Source organism: Danio rerio, chromosome 2 (genome assembly GCF_052040795.2).
Source record: "Danio rerio strain M-AB ecotype USA chromosome 2, GRCz13ab, whole genome shotgun sequence".
In the NCBI taxonomy this organism is placed as follows: Eukaryota; Metazoa; Chordata; class Actinopteri; order Cypriniformes; family Danionidae; genus Danio; species Danio rerio.
This window is the reverse complement of record NC_141022.1, coordinates 14149728-14169078: the sequence shown is the minus strand read 5'-3', so window position 1 is coordinate 14169078 and position 19351 is coordinate 14149728. Positions and strand designations below refer to the sequence as shown.

At 44.9% G+C, this 19351-nt stretch overlaps 3 protein-coding genes across 10 annotated transcripts in view; 2 read left to right on the top strand and 1 right to left on the bottom strand.

Moving 5' to 3' along the window:
* The window catches only part of LOC147846232 (uncharacterized), an 849179-nt gene that overhangs the window by 117276 nt on the left and 712552 nt on the right, over positions 1–19351 (top strand). The window lies entirely within an intron of this gene.
* LOC147837028 (uncharacterized) overlaps positions 1–19351 on the bottom strand; it is an 84977-nt gene that overhangs the window by 13442 nt on the left and 52184 nt on the right. The gene's annotated exons all lie outside the window — the stretch shown is intronic.
* Positions 1–19351, top strand: part of nmur1b (neuromedin U receptor 1b) — a 39330-nt gene that overhangs the window by 17841 nt on the left and 2138 nt on the right. Inside the window, exon 2 of the mRNA XM_087240545.1 lies at positions 14640–15525. Within this exon, the coding sequence (XP_087096671.1) occupies positions 14661–15525 (865 nt within the window). The 5' untranslated portion in view covers positions 14640–14660. The remainder of the gene's footprint in view (positions 1–14639; positions 15526–19351) is intronic.

Here is a 19351-nt window from a genome sequence, read left to right as displayed (position 1 = left end):
CTGAGGCTTGGAAGCCGGCGAGAGAGTGTTGAGGGCCGGCAGGATAGGGACGGAGAGTCAGATGGGCGGCAAAGCAAAAACAGACGGGAACAGGCTTGAAGGCAGACGGAGAAAAAACACTTTAGGAAAATAAACAGGATGACATCAGACACGACAAAACTCACAGGATATACAAGGAACAGGACTAGACCAGGAGATCGCCAGACATGCCGGAAGGGGAAAAACTACGATCTGACACAGAACTACGATCAACAGAGGGAGAAATAGGGGGAGAAATCAAGGAAACCAGGTGAGTGAAATTAGTTTGATAGACTAATGGAAAGTAATAGAGCAGATGGGTGGGGAAGCGAGAGGTAAACAAAGCAGGGTATGAGTGATCAAAACAATACGAGTGAAAGGGAAAAAGTAACACAAACATCAAACCGGTGATCAGACCGAGATTGTGACAGTACCCCCCTCCCCACGGACGCCACCAGGCGCCCTAGGGAGGGGGCTCACCTCGTCTCCGACGAAATTCCTCGACCAACCCCCGGTCCAAGATATCCCGGGCCGGGACCCAGCTCCTCTCCTCCGGGCCATAGCCCTCCCAGTCCACTAGGTATTGGAAACCACGACCCCTGCGTCTGACGTCCAGTAACTTTCTGACAGTATATGCTGGAGCACCATCCACTAGACGGGGGGGAGGGGGGAAGGGGTCGGGACAGTGGGAACAAGGGGGGAGTACAAAACAGGTTTAACCCTAGAAACATGAAAGACTGGGTGTACCCGACCAAGCATAGGAGGGAGCTTGAGCCGAACTGCCACAGGACTCAACACCTTGGTGATCCGGTATGGGCCAATGAACCTGGGAGCCAATTTACGTGAGGCTACCCTGAGAGGCAGGTCCTTGGTAGACAGCCATACTCTTTGACCACTAACATAGCGGGGAGCGGGAGTCCGATGACGGTCAGCCGCTGCTTTGGTCCGTCTACTAGCCTGGGCCAAGGCTTCCTTGGCTCTACTCCAGGTACGTCGACACCTTTGGACAAAAGCCAAGGCAGACGGGACCGCAGCATCGGGTTCCTGTGTGGGGAAAAGAGGTGGTTGATAACCAACAGAGCACTGAAATGGTGACATACCTGTGGAGGAGACTGGTAGAGTATTATGAGCATACTCTACCCAGGACAGTTGCTGACACCAGGAGCTCGGATTCTGGGATGCCAGGCAGCGGAGAGTGCGTTCCAGATCCTGGTTTGCCCGCTCAGACTGCCCATTGGTCTGAGGATGAAATCCCGATGACAGACTCGTAGAGGCCCCGATCTGTCGACAGAATTCCTTCCAGAACCGGGAGACAAACTGGGGACCCCTATCAGAAACAACGTTGACCGGAAGGCCATGAATCCGGAAAACGTGGTCCACCACCGCCTGAGCAGTCTCCTTGGCTGAGGGCAATTTGGGAAGAGGAATGAAGTGGGCCGCCTTGGAAAATCGATCCACCACTGTAAGGATGACAGTGTTCCCCTTCGATACTGGTAACCCAGTAACAAAATCAAGGGCAAGGTGTGACCAGGGGCGGGAAGGGATGGGAAGGGGGCGGAGCAGACCAGTGGGAGGCGAGTTAGAACTCTTGTTCTGGGCGCAAACTGAGCAGGCAAACACAAACTGCCTGACATCCCTGGCCATGGATGGCCACCAGAATCGCTGCCGGATGGCTGCCAGCGATCTCCGAACTCCTGGATGACAGACTAACTTGGATGAGTGACCCCACTGGATGACCTGTGAACGCAGAGCAGAAGGGACAAATAATTTGCCCGCTGGAACTCTCTGAGGAGGTTGGCACTCTCGTAAGGCCTTCAGGACCCGACTCTCAATTTCCCAAGAGAGGGAGGCCACCACCACACCCCTGGGCAGGATGGTGTCCTTTGAAACCACCCTCTCTGGGGCCTCAAACAGGCGAGAGAGAGAGTCGGGTTTAACGTTCTTGGACCCAGGCCTGTACGAGAGTGTGAAATTGAACCGGCTGAAGAAGAGAGACCAGCGGGCTTGTCTTGCATTGAGCCTTTTGGCAGAGTTTATGTATTCAAGGTTTCTGTGGTCTGTCCAGACCACAAAAGGCTGCTCTGCGCCCTCCAGCCAATGGCGCCACTCACCCAAAGCGAGCCTGACTGCCAACAACTCCCGATTGCCTATGTCATAGTTTCGTTCCGTAGGGGTCAAACGGTGGGAGAAGAAAGCACAGGGGTGTACTTTCCCATCCTGAAGAGATCGTTGTGATAGGACTGCGCCTACTCCGACCTCAGAAGCATCAACCTCGACTATAAACTGCTGTTTAGGATCTGGAATAGACAAGACAGGAGCAGAGATAAAACGGGACTTGAGTTTATCAAAGGCCTCCTGAGCCTTATCCCCCCACCTAAACAGTACCTTGGAGGAGGTCAGTGCTGTTAGGGGTGCAGCAATCTGGCCAAAGTTCCTGATGAAACGCCGATAAAAGTTAGCGAATCCCAGGAACCGCTGCAGTGCCTTGCGAGAGTCTGGAGTTGGCCACTCGGCAACAGCCCTTACCTTTGCAGGATCGGCACTGATCTCACCCGCCGAAATCAAAAACCCCAGGAACGAAACTGACTGGGTGTGGAAGACGCACTTCTCCGCCTTAACAAACAGTTGGTTTTCTAAGAGTCGTTGTAGCACCTGGCGAACATGCTGAGTGTGTGCCTGCAGAGAGGGAGAGAATATTAGGATATCATCCAGGTACACGAAGACAAACTGGTTTACCATGTCTCTCAACACGTCATTGACCAGGGCCTGGAAGACAGCCGGGGCGTTGGTCAGACCAAAAGGAAGGACCCGATATTCAAAGTGTCCCGTGGGTGTGTTGAAGGCTGACTTCCACTCATCCCCCTCCCGAATGCGAACCAGATGATAAGCATTACGGAGGTCCAACTTGGTGAAAACTTGGGCTCCCTGTAAGAGTTCAAAGGCTGAGGACATAAGAGGTAAGGGGTACCTGTTCTTAATGGTGATGTCATTCAGCCCTCGATAGTCAATACAGGGACGGAGGGAGCCGTCCTTCTTCTTGACGAAGAAGAACCCAGCTCCCGCTGGGGATGAGGAGGGGCGGATGAGGCCGGCTTTAAGGGATTCATTAATATACTTGTCCATGGCCTCTCTTTCAGGACGGGACAGAGAATACAAACGTCCCTTAGGCGGAGAAGTGCCTGGGAGGAGCTCAATGGCACAGTCGTAGGGTCGATGCGGAGGCAAGGAGGTGGCCCGGGACTTGCTGAAGACCAGGTGCAGGTCGTGGTACTCCGCCGGAACCCCGGTCAGATCCACCGACTCCACCTGTAACACAGAAGACACAGAAACAGGAAACGGGGCAGGACCAAGACAAGACTTAAGACATGATTGACTCCAAGACAAGACAGAATCTCCAGACCAATCCACGTGAGGACCATGCTTTACCAACCAAGGATGCCCTAAAATTATAGGTGCATTGGGTGAGTCTAAAAGATACAGCGTGATGACCTCACGGTGATTGCCGGATACAATAAGACTTACACTAGGGGTAGTGTGAGAGACGGTGGCAATAAGAGTACCATCAAGGGAATGGGCAGAAACAGATTCAGCGAGAGGGATGGTCGGGATTCCCCACTGGGCGGCCACAGAGCGGTCCATGAAATTCCCCTCTGCCCCAGAGTCAATGAGAGCAGAACAGGAACCAGAAATGCCATCATACTGGACCACAACAGGGAGGATGGTGCGAGATGAGGGGGAAGAGAAAGGAATAGCGCCCACCAGGATCCCTCTTCTCACTGATGAGCTTTGGCTTTTACTGGGCACTTCGCTGCAAAATGCCCCGGCTTGCCACAGTATAGGCACAGACCCTGAGCCAGGCGCTGCTGTTTCTCATGAGACGTGAGATGGAGACGTCCCACTTGCATGGGTTCATGATCCGATGGAGGTACCATGGTGGAAAGGGACCCGGGGTCCTCTCTTCTGGTTGAAGAGCGCAGAAACCTTCGATGGTCTCGACGGCGAAGACGGCCCTCTATGCGAAGCGCCAGGTTTGTGAGGGTGTCAAAATCTTGAGGTAGGTCGTGGGTCGCCAGTTCATCCTGGATGTCCTCATCCAGTCCAGCCCGGAACATGGCATGACAGGCTCCCTCGTTCCAATCACATGAGGCCGCCAACGTCTTGAACTTTATAGCGTACTGAGTGACAGACTGACCTTCCTGACGAAGACGAGCTAATTGATCTGCCGCCTCCTGGCCCCTGGCAGATCGGTCAAAGAGTCTGATCATTTCATGACGGAGACTACTAAAAGAGGAAACGCATGGTGCTCTGGCCTCCCAGACAGACGTTCCCCAGTCGCGAGCTCTGCCCGTGAGAAGGGTAAGTACGAAGGCCACTTTAGTCTCCTCCAAGGCATAGGTGCGTGGCTGGAGCGTGAATACCACCGAGCACTGGGACAGGAATGCCCGGCATGAAGTAGGATCCCCATCATAGGTAGGGGGATTGTTGCAGCGTGGTTCAGGGGCCTGATGGGACGCCTGGGCCCCCTGCAGGGTCTCGAACTGAAGCTCGTGTAGACAGGCCGTGAGATCAGCCACCTGATTGGTGAGATACTCCACTTCTCTGGAGGTGCTGGTGAGTCTTGACTCGTGCTGACCCAATAGAGCTCCTTGCTGAGTTAAAGCCGACCTGACAGGATCTTGGCCTGCTGTGTCCATCGTTGGTCAGATCGTACTGTCAGAGGTCTGAGTGAGAGAGAAGATGGTTCAGACACAGATGCAGGTCTCAGCAAAGTTTATTGAAGCCCACAAACTCAAGGGGCAAAAAATAGTCAACAAAACAATCTTCAAAAAAGGAAACTAAAAATTCCTCCGTAATGGAGTTGGCAAAAAAGCCCAAAGTTCACAAAAACTCAAAACTGAGAAATAAAGTCTCCAAAAACGATTAAATAAAACTACTCCGGAGAGGTTAGATGAACAGTCTTCAAGAGGGTGCAATACCCTGATACCCGACAGGGGGCGATGAATCCGGCCGCCGCTGACTGGGACAGAATGGCCACGAGGAAGACTGAGGCTTGGAAGCCGGCGAGAGAGTGTTGAGGGCCGGCAGGATAGGGACGGAGAGTCAGATGGGCGGCAAAGCAAAAACAGACGGGAACAGGCTTGAAGGCAGACGGAGAAAAAACACTTTAGGAAAATAAACAGGATGACATCAGACACGACAAAACTCACAGGATGTACAAGGAACAGGACTAGACCAGGAGATCGCCAGACATGCCGGAAGGGGAAAAACTACGATCTGACACAGAACTACGATCAACAGAGGGAGAAATAGGGGGAGAAATCAAGGAAACCAGGTGAGTGAAATTAGTTTGATAGACTAATGGAAAGTAATAGAGCAGATGGGTGGGGAAGCGAGAAGTAAACAAAGCAGGGTATGAGTGATCAAAACAATACGAGTGAAAGGGAAAAAGTAACACAAACATCAAACCGGTGATCAGACCGAGATTGTGACAAGAGGAAACTTGCTCTTTCCCCGCTGGAGGGCGGGGCCCCGATTACAACGGTACTTTTCAGTGCCACCAAAACATCAATGAAAGAGCACTTTTCCCCTTCCCCGGATGTGACAGCATGAACTCTGTCAGTCCAGGACGCGCTGCCTTCCGGCTCGCAGATTCTACGTGCTTCGCCAGTGACTCACGAGCGCTGGGGGGACGGTCTCCCTTCCCTCAGCCCTCCAGCCCCCTCTCCGGAGTCAGGGTGCAGAACCAGAGCGAATCGCTCTCCTCCAGCTCTTCCACGGGACCCTCGTGCTTCCCGGATCAGCCCACCCACTCCGCGCTGCCCCACCGCTGGTACGTCAGCGATTGTAGCGATGACTCCATTAGCGAGGGCTCTGCCTGCCTGGTTAGCTCGGGCCAGCCCCTCGCGGTGGCTCATACGCACAATCAGACTCGGTTACGTGATTCAGTTTGCGAAACGGCCCCCCAAGTTCACGGGCGTATATTTCTCCAGGGGCAACCCCCTGTCTGCCCCTGTCTTGCGAGAGGAGATTGCTGCCCTCTTGGCGAAGGGTACAAGGTACAAGTTCCTCCCCTTCGGGCTCTCTCTGTCTCCGCGGGTCTTCACCAAACTCGTGGAGGGTGCCTTAGCGCCCCTTCGGCTCGCGGGCATCCGCATACTCAATTATCTCGACGACTGGCTGATTTTAGCCCACTCACGGGAGCAATTGATTACGCACAGGGACATGGTGCTTCGGCATCTCCGCCTACTGGGGCTTCAGGTCAACCGAGAAAAGAGCAAACTCGCCCCCGTGCAGAGGATTTTTTTCTCGGGATGGAGCTGGACTCGATCACCATGGTAGCGCACCTCTCCGAGGAATGCGCTCGCCTGTTGCTGAACTGTCTGAGAGAGCTAGACAGCAAACTAGTGGTCCCACTGAAGTTCTTTCAGAGGCTCCTGGGGCATATGTTATCCGCAACCGCCGTCACGCCGCTCGGATTGCTCCATATGAGACCACTGCAGCACTGGCTTCACGATCGGTTCCCAAGACGTGCATGGCACACATGCACACACCGGGTCTCTGTTACTGTGCTGTGTCGCGGCGCCCTTAGCCCTTGGAACGACCCCTCGTTCCTACAGGCCGGTGTGCCTTTAGGACAGGCGTCCAGCCATGTTGTTGTTTCAACGGATGCTTCCAACACGGGTTGGGGGGCCGTGTGTCGCGGGCATGCAGCTGCGGGCCTGTGGAAGGGTGCCTAGTTGCATTGGCATATCAATCGCCTAGAGCTGTTGGCAGAGTTCCTCGCTCTCCACGGCTTTTTACCGGTGTTGGAGCGGCAACACGTGCTGGTCAGGACGGACAGTACGGCGGCGGCGGCATATATCAACCGCATGTGGGGTATGCGCTCTCGCTGCATGTCTCAGCTCGCCCGCCGTCGGCTGTAATCGCTGCGCGCCATTCACGTTCCAGGCACGCTCAATCGTGCAGCCGATGCGCTCTCACGACAGCTGTTACGCCCTGGAGAATAGAGACTCCACCCCGAGTCTGTTCAGCTGATATGGGCGCAATTCGGGGAGGCCCAGATCAATCTGTTTGCTTCCCCCAAGAACACTCATTGCCAGTTGTTTTTTTCCCTGTTTTTTTCCCTGGCTCTCTCGGTACAGATGCACTGGCCCACAGCTGGCCTCGGGGCATGCGCAAGTATGCGTTTCCCCCAGTGAGCCTGCTCACGCAGTTACTGTGGAAGGTCAGGGAGGATGAGGAACAGGTTCTGCTAACCAGTCCCAACCAGACCTGGATATCAGAGCTCTCACTCCTCGCGACGGCCCTCCCCTGGCGGATCCCTTTGAGAGAGGACCTACTCTCTCAGGGACAGGGCACCATCTGGCACCGTCTCCTTGATCTTTGGTACCTCCACGTGTGGTCCTTAGACGCGAGGAAGACTTAGTTAACCTACCGACTGCGCTTCTTAATACCATCACTCAGGCTAGAGCCCCCTCGACGAGGCGCGCCTACGCCCTGAAGTGGAATCTATTCACTGAATGGTGTGTCTCTCGCAGAGAAGACCCCCGAAACTGCCAGATTAGTGTTGTGCTCTCTTTCCTTCAAGAGAAGTTGGACAGCAGGCTGTCGCCCTCCACTCTCAAGGTTTACGTGGCCACCATCTCCACTTATAACGCGGTAGCTGGCGGCACCGTGGGAAAGCTTAACCTCATCATCCGGTTCCTTAGGGGTGCTAGGCGAATTAATCCATCTCGCCCCCCTCTCATGCCCTCTTGGGATCTCACCCTCGTTCTCACGAATTTGCAAGCAGATTTCTGTCCCTGAAGACAGCTCTGCTGGTCGCGTTGGCCTCCATCAATAGGGTCAGGGACCTGGAGGCATTTTCGGTCAGTGACTTGTGCCTGGAATTCGGGCCGGATTACTCTCACTTCATCCTGACACCCCGCCCGGGTTATGTGCCCAAGGTTCCTACCACCCCCTTCAGAGATCAGGTATTGAACCTGCAAGCGCTGCCCCCGGAGGAGGCAGACCCAGCCCTTTCTTTACTTTATCCAGTTTGCGCATTGCGCATTTATGTGGACCGTACTCAGAATTTTAGATCATCTAAGCAGCTCTTTGTCTGTTATGGCGGTCGGCAGCAGGGAAGTGCCGTATCGAAACAAAGATTATCCCACTGGATTGTGGGATCCCGTGTCTCCCGGGAGTGAGTGCACACTCCAATCGGAGCGTTGCATCCTCTTGGGCGCGTGCACGCTGCGTCTCTCTAACAGACATCTGTAGAGCTGCGGGCTGGGTGACACAAAACACATTTGCAAGGTTTTACAATCTGCGAGTGAAGCCGGTTTCCTTAAGGGTATTAGGTAACCCTTTGGTGATTGAGGAAACAACTCAGTAGGGTGTTGAGACACGCTTGCTCCGCCATTTTCCCTAACACGGAGATACGTGCGCCTTTTTATCTGTCAGTAATGTTCCCCGTCAGGTGAGCCCTGCAGATTCCTCCCTGGCCCCCAGCACTGACTCAGTGGAGGAGTCACTTGCTGGCCCACTACGTTGTAGATCTGCCCGCTGGTCAGCCCGCGTTTTGGGTATAGGTGCCTGCTATGCGTGATCCCCACTAGGCGATCCCATATGCTTATTCTGCCACGGTTAAGTCCCCCCCTGGGCGGACCCATGTCTTCCCTCTCCGCTAACCACTCTTTTGCTATGCGTACTCCCCCTTTTTAGGGCTAGTCCATATGTAAATTCTGCCATCTATCCCCCCTTGGGTAACGGATGGCCTCCGCAGCGTCCTCCCTATTGGGATTGCACGCTTCCCAACGTACTGTCATATTTTCCTAGACTTATTTAGATGCTCACGACTTCCCAAAAAAATATATCTAAATCCGTAAGACTTCTGTTGAAGTAGGATAAATTAGGGCCAGGGACACGTTGGAGGGCCGCGCCTCCCATGATGTGGGTGTGTCACGCTTGCTTGACTATCCCCTCATCGGGGGCGTTGGTAAGGTGCAGTCATAATGGCGCTTACCATAGTTCTCCCATTTCGTGGATTTTCACAAAGATCAAATCCACTTATAGCACTGGAGTTCCCCAACCGAAGGGGAACGTTCGAGGTTACAGAAGTAACCCTTCGTTTCCCGAGGAGGGGAACAGAAGTGCTATACTCCGTCGCTTGACTGTCCCTTAGCTGTTTGAAAGTCTCTTCAGCTTAAAAGGATGGCGTTTGCTCGCTCCAGGTGTGCTTATATGCTGAGATAATTGGCAATGCAGCACACCTGCGCAAGCTTACGCTGCCAATTCATTTCATTTATTGGCCCGTTCAATACTCTCCAGACAAGCGGCTTCTGATCCGAATCCTCCCTTTTCGTGGATTTTCACAAATATCAAATCCACTTATAGCACTTCGGTTCCCCTCCTCGGGGAATGAAGGGTTATTTCTGTAACCTCGAATGTTTCCCTTTATACACAGATCCAAGGAAGATTTTAAGTCCATAACCATGAATGTAGCAGTACTGAGCGATTTCCGTGTGTTGCCTGAGTGTTAATGCGTCCCAGCACAGGAGAATTATCCTTAGAATTTGTGACATACATCAGCAAATCAGAAAAGTATTGCTTGTATATACACTCTGGCAACAAAGATACAGAGGATCCTGTATCCACAATTAGATCTTGCATTGTTGTGCTGGACAGTGTGCTCATTTGAACATTACATAAGATTTTGTTTGGTGCTGGAGATGTGCTGGTCATATACAGAACAGTCAGCTCAGGGACTTTAATTTCTCTGATCTCTTGTTTCCGTGCTGACCGGCATACTTTTGCAAAATGTCCCATTTTACTGTAAGCTTTGCATGTTTTACCTATAGCCGGGCACTGTTTGGAGTTTGCTCCTCGGGGAACGAAGGGTTATTTCTGTAACCTCGAATGTTTCCCTTTATACACAGATCCAAGGAAGATTTTAAGTCCATAACCATGAATGTAGCAGTACTGAGCGATTTCCGTGTGTTGCCTGAGTGTTAATGCGTCCCAGCACAGGAGGATTATCCTTAGAATTTGTGACATACATCAGCAAATCAGAAAAGTATTGCTTGTATATACACTCTGGCAACAAAGATACAGAGGATCCTGTATCCACAATTAGATCTTGCATTGTTATGCTGGACAGTGTGCTCATTTGAACATTACATAAGATTTTGTTTGGTGCTGGAGATGTGCTGGTCATATACAGAACAGTCAGCTCAGGGACTTCAATTCCTCTGATCTCTTGTTTCCGTGCTGACCGGCATACTTTTGCAAAATGTCCCATTTTACTGTAAGCTTTGCATGTTTTACCTATAGCCGGGCACTGTTTGGAGTTTGCTAAATGACTGCTTGAATTGCAGCGGTAGCATCTGCGTTCGTGCTGTGCTCTCATCCAACTCTATTGCTTTAATGTGTGCTCGTGCGCATTTGCTTCTCTTTTTTCCACATACAGTCTCTGTACCGGTATTTGAGCATGTTTTGTAAACTCGCTTGCAATGGCCATTACATTTACCAGCTGGTTTGCGATTTGTATAGCTTTATCCAAAGTTAAATTGGATTCAAGTAATAAACGTTCCCGAATTCGGCTGTTATGCAATTTTTTAACAATTTAGTCCCACAACATTTCCTCTTCTTTATCAGCAAATGCACACAAAGACACTATATCACGGAGCGCAGCCACATATTGCATAATATTTTCATCATGTCTTTGCTCTCTCTGTCTGAACTTGTGACTTTCTGCAATAATATGAACTTTCGGGACGAAATGTGCAGTGAGTGCAGCTAGAGCAGACGAAAATATCATACGCGAATTTGGAAGAGTGTAGAAGATTCGCTGGGTTTCTGTTCCAAGGCAATGAAGCAAATTAGCACGCTTTCTAGTATTAGGCCAGTCATCCCCCTCAGCTTCGGTTTTCCCCAAAGTCCAAAGACATGCGGGACAGGTTAATTGGGTAGGCAAAATTTTCTGTAGTGTATGGGTGTTTGTGTGAATGTGTTTGTGGATGTTTCATAGAGATGGGTTGCGGCTGGAAGGGCATCCGCTCTATAAAAACGTGCTGGATGAGTTGGCGGTTTATTCCACTGTGGCAACCCTGGATTAATAAAGGGACTAAGCTGACAAGAAAATGAATGAATGAATGAGCTTTCTCAGTCTTAGCTTCTTCTCCTCTCTTTATTCTACATTTCTAAATTTTACTATAACAGCTCCCCCTTGTGAAACTTCTTTGTAACTGAACACAACAGTTACATAAATCTTCTTACTACATATCTGTCTGTTGTCTGACGCAGCCGAAGAAGAAGATTAAAGGTTCAAGAAACTTGAGTACCTTTTTGGGGATTTTAACAGATTTGTGTGTGTTGAGGATCAGACAATGTTAGCACCTGTCAGCTTTAATTGTGGGGAAAACTGGATAATTTTGAGCTTTTGTCAGCTAATTTCACCTTTCAGGTTTAAAATGATTTTAGGAGCGGGTTTAAAATTGGTGACGCAGTGCAAAACTGCAAGTGCAAAGATGACACGTCGAGTTCTCATTATAGCTGAGTTTTCTTATCCTACAAGAAGAGCCGAAGGCAAGACACAGTCAGACCTGGCAGTGCCAAGCTGTGAAACCCTATGTTGATGACTGGGTAAGACTGCGTCCACGGACACACGGCACACATTATTTAGCCGTTTATGAACACTCGTATGTGTTTATCTCCATGATCAACGGGGTTTGTTGCATCCTTTCCCTCGCGATCCTGTCAGGGCCAATACAGCAAAGCTGTTTGTGTGCAGCAAGCAATTTTGTTGGGAGATCAGCGGAGGGTTTGGAGAATAGCGGACTTTGTCCTTTATCAGTGGAGTTCGTTTAGATTTAGACACATCAACAGAATTATTAGCCCCCTGAATTATGAGCCACCCTGTTTACCCCCCCCCCCCCAATTTCTGTTTAATAGAGAGATTTTTTCAACACATTTCTAAACATGATAGTTTTAATAACTTCTCTAATAACTGATTTATTTTATCTTTGCCATGATGACAGTAAATAATAATTTTACTAGATATTTTTCAAGACACTTCTTTACAGCTTAAAGTGACATTTAAAGACTTAACTTGCTTAAATAAGTTAATTAGGCAGGTTGGGCTAATTAGGCAAGTTATTGTATAATGATGGTTTGTTTCTGTAAAAAAATATATAGCTCAAAGGGGCTGATAATTCTGTCCTTAAAAATTTTAAACTGCTTTTATTCTAGCCGAAATAAAACAAATAGAACTTTCTCCAGAAGAAAAAAAATCAGACATACTGTGAAAACGTCCTTGCGCTGTTAAATATCACATGGGAAATATAAAAAAAGGAAAAAAAAAAATTAAAGGGGGCTTATAATTCTGACTTTAACTGTATGTGTGTGCGCGAATGTGTGTGTGTGTGTGTGTGTGTGTGTGTGTGTGTGCGCGCGCTTGCGTGTGTGCATGTGTTTGTGTGTGTGTGTGGCCTCGAGATTAGTAGTTATATAAACAAACATAGAAACAAAAACATAAAGCAAATGAGTATTTCTAACAAAATGTCTGGTGCATTAAGACGTGCATGGAGCCTTCTCATGCATCATACTGTAATGTGATGCATTGCGTGTTTGCTTTACTAAAAAGATCATTAGGTCTTTAATCTGTTTTTGAGCTGAGGGAGTATGTCTGAGCCTCAGACATTGTCAGGAAGGCTATTCTAGAGTTTTGGGGCTATAAATGTGAAGGCTCGATCTCCTTTAGTAGACTTTGCTATTCTGGGTATTACCAGAAGCCCTGAGTTTTGAGATACTTAAGAGCCGGTTCAAGTATAGCCAGACAGAAGGTTGGTTACATAAACAATATTTAATAACCAATACGGAAGTTAACAGGCTGCCAGTGTAAGGAGGATAAAATTTGGGGTGATATGATCATATTTCTAGACCTGGTAAGAACTCTGGCAGATACATTTTGCACTAACTGAAATTTATTATTAGAGGATGCTAGGAAACCAACAAACATAGCATTACTGTAATCCAGCCAAGAAGTCATAAAGGCATGAACTCGCTTTTCTGCATCTGAAATAAATATACTTCATAACTAGCGATATTTCTCAGGTAGGTAGTTTTTGTGACATGGGAGATATGATTTTCAAAAGTTAAGTTTCTGTGATCTACTGTGTAAAGGATTTAGGGCCAATAAGTAATACTTCTGTTTTGTCTAAATTAAAAAAATTATAATAATAATAATTTGTAGGTCATCCAGTTTTTAACATCTTTAATACACTTAGTTAACTTACACATTTCAGACATCTCATCAGGTTTTGTTGTATTATACAACCAGATATCATCTGCATAACAGTAAAAGCTGATCACATGTCTTCTAATGCCTTATTTTACATGGTTTAAACCAATGGTTTTGTGAAAGAGTATGATTTAGGGAAACACTTAGAACTAAATTATTTATTTCCCAAATATGCATCCGACTATGGTAGTTAACCCACAAGCTACGTCATTGTTTTGGAAATGCACCCCAGACAGTTAAGAGTCAACCTACATAATTGGAACAAATGTAGCATTTCAATAACAAAATGTAAGCAACTTGCTGAGCTTCTTATAGCTATCCACTACCCCACACTTCAGGACAAGCCCTGGACTCTGTAGCATCACATATTAAATAACTCAAATCATGAATTAATATGTTTATTCAGTTTGTTTTGCTCAGTTTATGAAACTTACATGAAAGTACACAAAAGACATAGTTGTTACTGTTTATAATGTACACACAGTGACTGAAATGATAGCACTGTTGTGGCGTACATTGTGTTCTCTCAAAAAAACTATGCACCCTGGTGCCTTGCAGGACTGTGAACAAAACTAAGACTCTACCAACATGCAGTGTTTATGTTCTCATTAAATTACCTCATGACTTTTAATAGTAGACAGGAATAGAATGAGTTTACACTGCAGGAAGACCATAAAGAGGGTGCCTATGAATTATTAGTTTATATATATATATATATATATATATATATATATATATATATATATATATATATATATATATATATATATATATATAATAGGGCACAATGTACTGTATTTTAAATTTTGTACTGCACTTTGTTTTATGAATTTGACGGAAATTAAATACATATAAAAATAATGCAATATAATGACAGTACATTTTATCCTATTCAAAACTAGAAACTATGCAATTGAAATATAACATGTATATGTATTATTACAAATGACAAATAATGTAAAAATATGCAAGTGTATATGTAGAAAGTTCCAGTACCTTGCTTTTGAATTCATTGTTTTTTTGTTTTGTTTTTTTCGATGTGAAATTTTACCCGTTTAGTTATTTTTGTAGGGTTCCATGTGTCAACCTGGTTTATTAGTTAGCATGATCAACGATCAATTTAAGTATATAATTATAAAATAATATATAATTGAAAATCTAAATAAATAAAATAAGAGTGAATAATATTAGGATTTTTTAAAAACAATCAAAATAAATTTTTGAAATGCAAGTTATTTCATTTCATTACTATTTGAAGTGCCACATGATATTTTGTTGAAATTGTGGAACATAACAGTTTAAGCATTTGACCTGTATGTCTTTTTTTGTAACCCTATAGGTAATTTTCATCTGATAATCAATGATACAGTACAACTGCTCCTCTCCAAGTTCACTGTTCACAGTTGTTGTGAACACGTCATGGTGCTCCACCAAAGAAGAAGAATGTCAAAACAGAACAGCAAACCTATCAGACCTCTGTCTATCCCGCAGTGCCTACCTGGAGAAATACCTTGGACCCTGTCGTTCACCTTTCTTTCTGCCTATATGTGTCACCTACCTGCTCATCTTTGTAGTAGGTGTGGTGGGCAACATCCTAACTTGTATTGTCATTACCCGTCATCGCATCATGCGCACAACGACAAACTACTACCTGTTCAGCCTGGCCATTTCTGACCTCCTTGTGCTGTTGCTTGGCCTCCCGCTGGAGCTTTATGAGCTCTGGAGCAACTATCCTTTTCTGTTTGGAATTTCTGGCTGCTACTTCAAAACCTGTCTCTTTGAGACAGTCTGCTTTGCCTCTGTTCTCAATGTTACAGCCTTAAGTGCAGAACGTTATAGAGCTATCATTCATCCTCTGCACACCAAACATGTTGCGACGAGTGCTCATGCAAAGCGTGTTATCCTTGTGTTATGGGCTGTCTCTCTATTGTGTGCCTTGCCCAATACCAGTATTCATGGTGTGGAGATGTTAAAACCCCGTTTTGGACTTACTTTCCCAGAATCAGGTGTGTGTACAGTGGTACATGATAGGTGGATCTACAACCTGCTGGTGCAAGTGACAGCACTGCTGTTCTTCATACTGCCGATGCTGACTATCAGTGTGCTGTATGTGCTGATTGGCCTACAGCTGCACCGGGAAAGGGAGTGCTTTGATTCAAAGATCGTGCTCAGTCAGGATGGGGTCAATCAGAGGGCACGTCATCGACAAGTCACAAAAATGCTTTGTAAGTCTTATTTCAGCATAACTGCTGTTAAGATTTGTGCATTTTAATGATGAACTTTATTTTTCATATCAATTATTTTATTATATATTAACTGAGACACAAAACCATTTTCATCTGGTAAGATTGTGACCTTTTTTAAGCTGACGTCCTGTTTACACTATAGTAGTAGAGTGCATCTGTATTATTGTTCAACACCCTTAGTTCAAATGTGACGTGGGATAAGATTAATTCAAAACTCTAATTATGGCATGCACTTCACCACAAGTGAGGATTCGGTGTAACACACTACAGTACTGCTGAATGAACAAAGCCTGTTCATTTTAAACCTTGTTCAAATGAAATGGAATCAGAACAGATTGATTGTTTTGATTATTATGTTTGTTTTGGTAAAATGCAGCAAAATATAAATACGCTCTTTTAGAGCACATCCTTCTAAAAAAAACGTAACAATCATGTTTTAGGTCAGTTAAGAGTTGGTGGTCTTTTGGTGGGATGTCTTTTAACCCTTTTAACTTTTCTAAACCCTGATTTGCCTTATTTTTAGAATTCCAAATTGTATTTATATTTAATGTGAAAAAGTCTAGATTAGAAATTTTAGTATTTAATTTATTGATTGAATTTATTGTACTCTAAAAAGCTGGTTTGGTTTGGACAAACAGAAGTGTAAGTAGTTCTCAGTAAAAGTAGCATTGTACCATTGTCTTAATATACCTTGTAGTAATGGGTTTTAACCACAGCGGTTCGAAATGTAGTTCTGCCGAATGACTAAAAAGTTATCAGTATGATAGTAAAAAACTGTACATTCTTCTCAAATCATTCCTCTGCAATCTTATACCAAAAACAAAAATAAGGGCAGTATTAATAGCTATATATGTGGGAGAGCATTGATAGTATGTGATTGTATTGTATTGCAATATGGAACAATTAAATGTTGATGTTAAATCGAAAGTAATTCACAAATACTTGAAAATGAGATGGTTTAATTACAATAATTCTCTATAGTTACAATTGAATTCATTACAAAATAACTGTATAAAATGATAAAATATGAAATGATAAAACATTTATTCATTTATTCATTTTTTGTCGGCTTAGTCCCTTTATTAATTCGGGGTCACCACAACTTATCCAGCTAGTTTTTACGTAGCGGATGCCCTTCCAGCCGCAACCCATCTGTGGGAAACATCCACACACACACTCATACACTACAGACAATTTAGCCTATCCAATTCACCTGTCCCGCATGTCTTTGGACTGTGGGGGAAACCGGAGCACCCGGAGGAAACGCACGCGAAAGCAGGGAGAACATGCAAACTCCACACAGAAATGCCAACTGAGCCCAGGTTCGAACCAGCGACCCAGCAACCTTCTTGCTGTGAGGCAACAGCACTACCTACTGCGCCACTGCCTCGCCTATGATAAAACATATGATAGAAATTGTACTCAAATTCAGTACTCAAAATTAAAGTTACCAGAGGTAGAAGAAGAGACACAGGGGAGAGAGAGAGAGAGAGAGAGAGAGAGAGAGAGACAAAGAGAGCAGGCTCAGAAGTTAGCTTAATTGCAGTAGAGTCAGAGAAGATAGACTCCAGAGGAGGAGAGGAGCAGAACAGGAGAGAAGCAGACCAGGAAAAGACAGGTCAGGAAAAGACACAGAGCAGGGTTTTACACCTATTTTGTATATTTCTTGACCATGTGACTAAAACCCAAATGCTGAGACTTCTAAACTGACCAATCAACATGTGACCACATCATAAAACCCCCAAAGTCCACACACCAGGCCCTGATGTTATCAGTATCTCCCTTTGGAGTCAGTATGGACCTTCTTGAGTCAAAAAGAAATGTTTTGTCTTATAAACAAACTTTTTGATAATTTAGCCTCTTACAACCAGTATACTCTTCCTTTGCAGCAAGGACTTTGTAATGTGTGCAGAACGTGGTTTTGCATTGTCTTGTTGATATATGCATGGACGTCCCTGGAAAAGAAGGCAGCATATTGTGCTTTAAAATCTCTTAAGTACTTTTCAGAATTGATGATGTCATCACAGAAGTGCAAGCTACCTTTGCCAAAGGCACTGACACAACACAATGATTCACAATCACAGCAATTTGTAACTTTTTAATTTAGTAGCTAATTCATATGAAAACGTAAAATCTTTACTATATAATTTAGTACAATTTGCTTGCTGGGTGTAAGGGTGGGGTTTGGTGCCACACCTTTTTTAAATTGTACATTTTCATATGAGAGAACTCCTACAAATTCGTAAAAATTAGCCTGTGGTGCGTTTCCCAAACAATGACGTAACTCGTGGCTGAACTATCATAGTACGATGCATCATTTGAGAAAAGAACAATAGTGTCGTTCTGTTTCTCTGTCGCAGATCTATCATTTAAATCACATTAGGTTTAACATAAAACACTCATAATGATGCTCTAAAAGGGGTGGTAACTTCTTTATAGAAGTATATTACTAATAATACTAACAGCCATAATTTCTCTGTTTCCTTTACTAATATTATTGAGAACATTACATATTCTATTCTAAAACATAAATCACTTACAAAAGCTAACACGTATTCTAATATTATTTAAAAATCATAAAATAAGTAAATAATGAGACAATTTGTTGGGAAATGAAATTTAATATTTACTATTTATTAGGAAATGAAAAAAATCATATTTTATTTTTAATATTAATGATGATGATGATTAAATAGGATATTGTTTATTTTTTGAAAAGTCTACTTTTACAGTTTGACTTGTGCAAACCGCTGCAGAAATGTTCTAACCAACAGGACCATGTCATACAGTACACATACTTAATAAATAACCTACTATAAATTAAAAGCATTAACGTATGCTAGGCTATATATTTTTTTGTTTTCACCAGTGGCGCCCCCAGAAAAATTTCTTAGGGGTGGCCAGAAGAGGCCGCACCAAATCTTGGGGTGGCACACAAAAAAAATTATGAATTCAGTGTAATGTTAAATTTTTGTTTCTGATAAATGAAATAATGTAGTTTTTATTCATTTAATTAATTCTTCTTGAAATATTGCAATTTATTCCTTGAAATAATTCAGCAAGTAGCCTACATGTGCGAAACAAATAAAAATCTATGTTTAGTTTACTCGTAACAATGGCACATTCTTGTGCTGTGTGCAAGGTTTTATAGCTGAAGAAACCTCATGAAACTTTGTTAAGAATAATCTGTAATGATAAACAAAAAATACTCATCTGTGTTTTATCAGCCTCGTGTCATGTTATTGTAAATACAAAGAGGATCTGATTTAGGAACAGCAAGAGACTACATCTGGCTTATTGTAACCATGGGTCAGCACTACACTGTGTGGCCATCCTCAAAAATTCTAGCAAGTACTTTGGTACTCAGATATAAACAAAATATTTTAGATCTAGTCAAGCATTCTAAAATTCATAAACACCACAGATACATTCCAGGGGTAGCAGTTTGTTTTATAGAAATAAACATTTTACGAGTGTTCCTGGAAACTCGAGTCACTCTTAAAAATATGATAATATTTTGCTTTGTAAAACACATCTGCAAACCAATTATGCTAAAGTGTTTTAGCGACTAACTGTGGTTTGGTGGCCATTATTAGACTTGGATTCTGTTCGTAATATAATATGATATAAAATAATCTAATATAATATAATATAAAATAATATAATGTAATATAATATGATATAATAAATATAATATAGTATAGTGGGTGACAGTGGCGCAGTAGGGAGTGCTGTCACCTCGTAGTAAGAAGGTCGCTGGCATTTGCGTGGGAATTAAGTAGGCTAAATTGTCTGTAGGGTATGA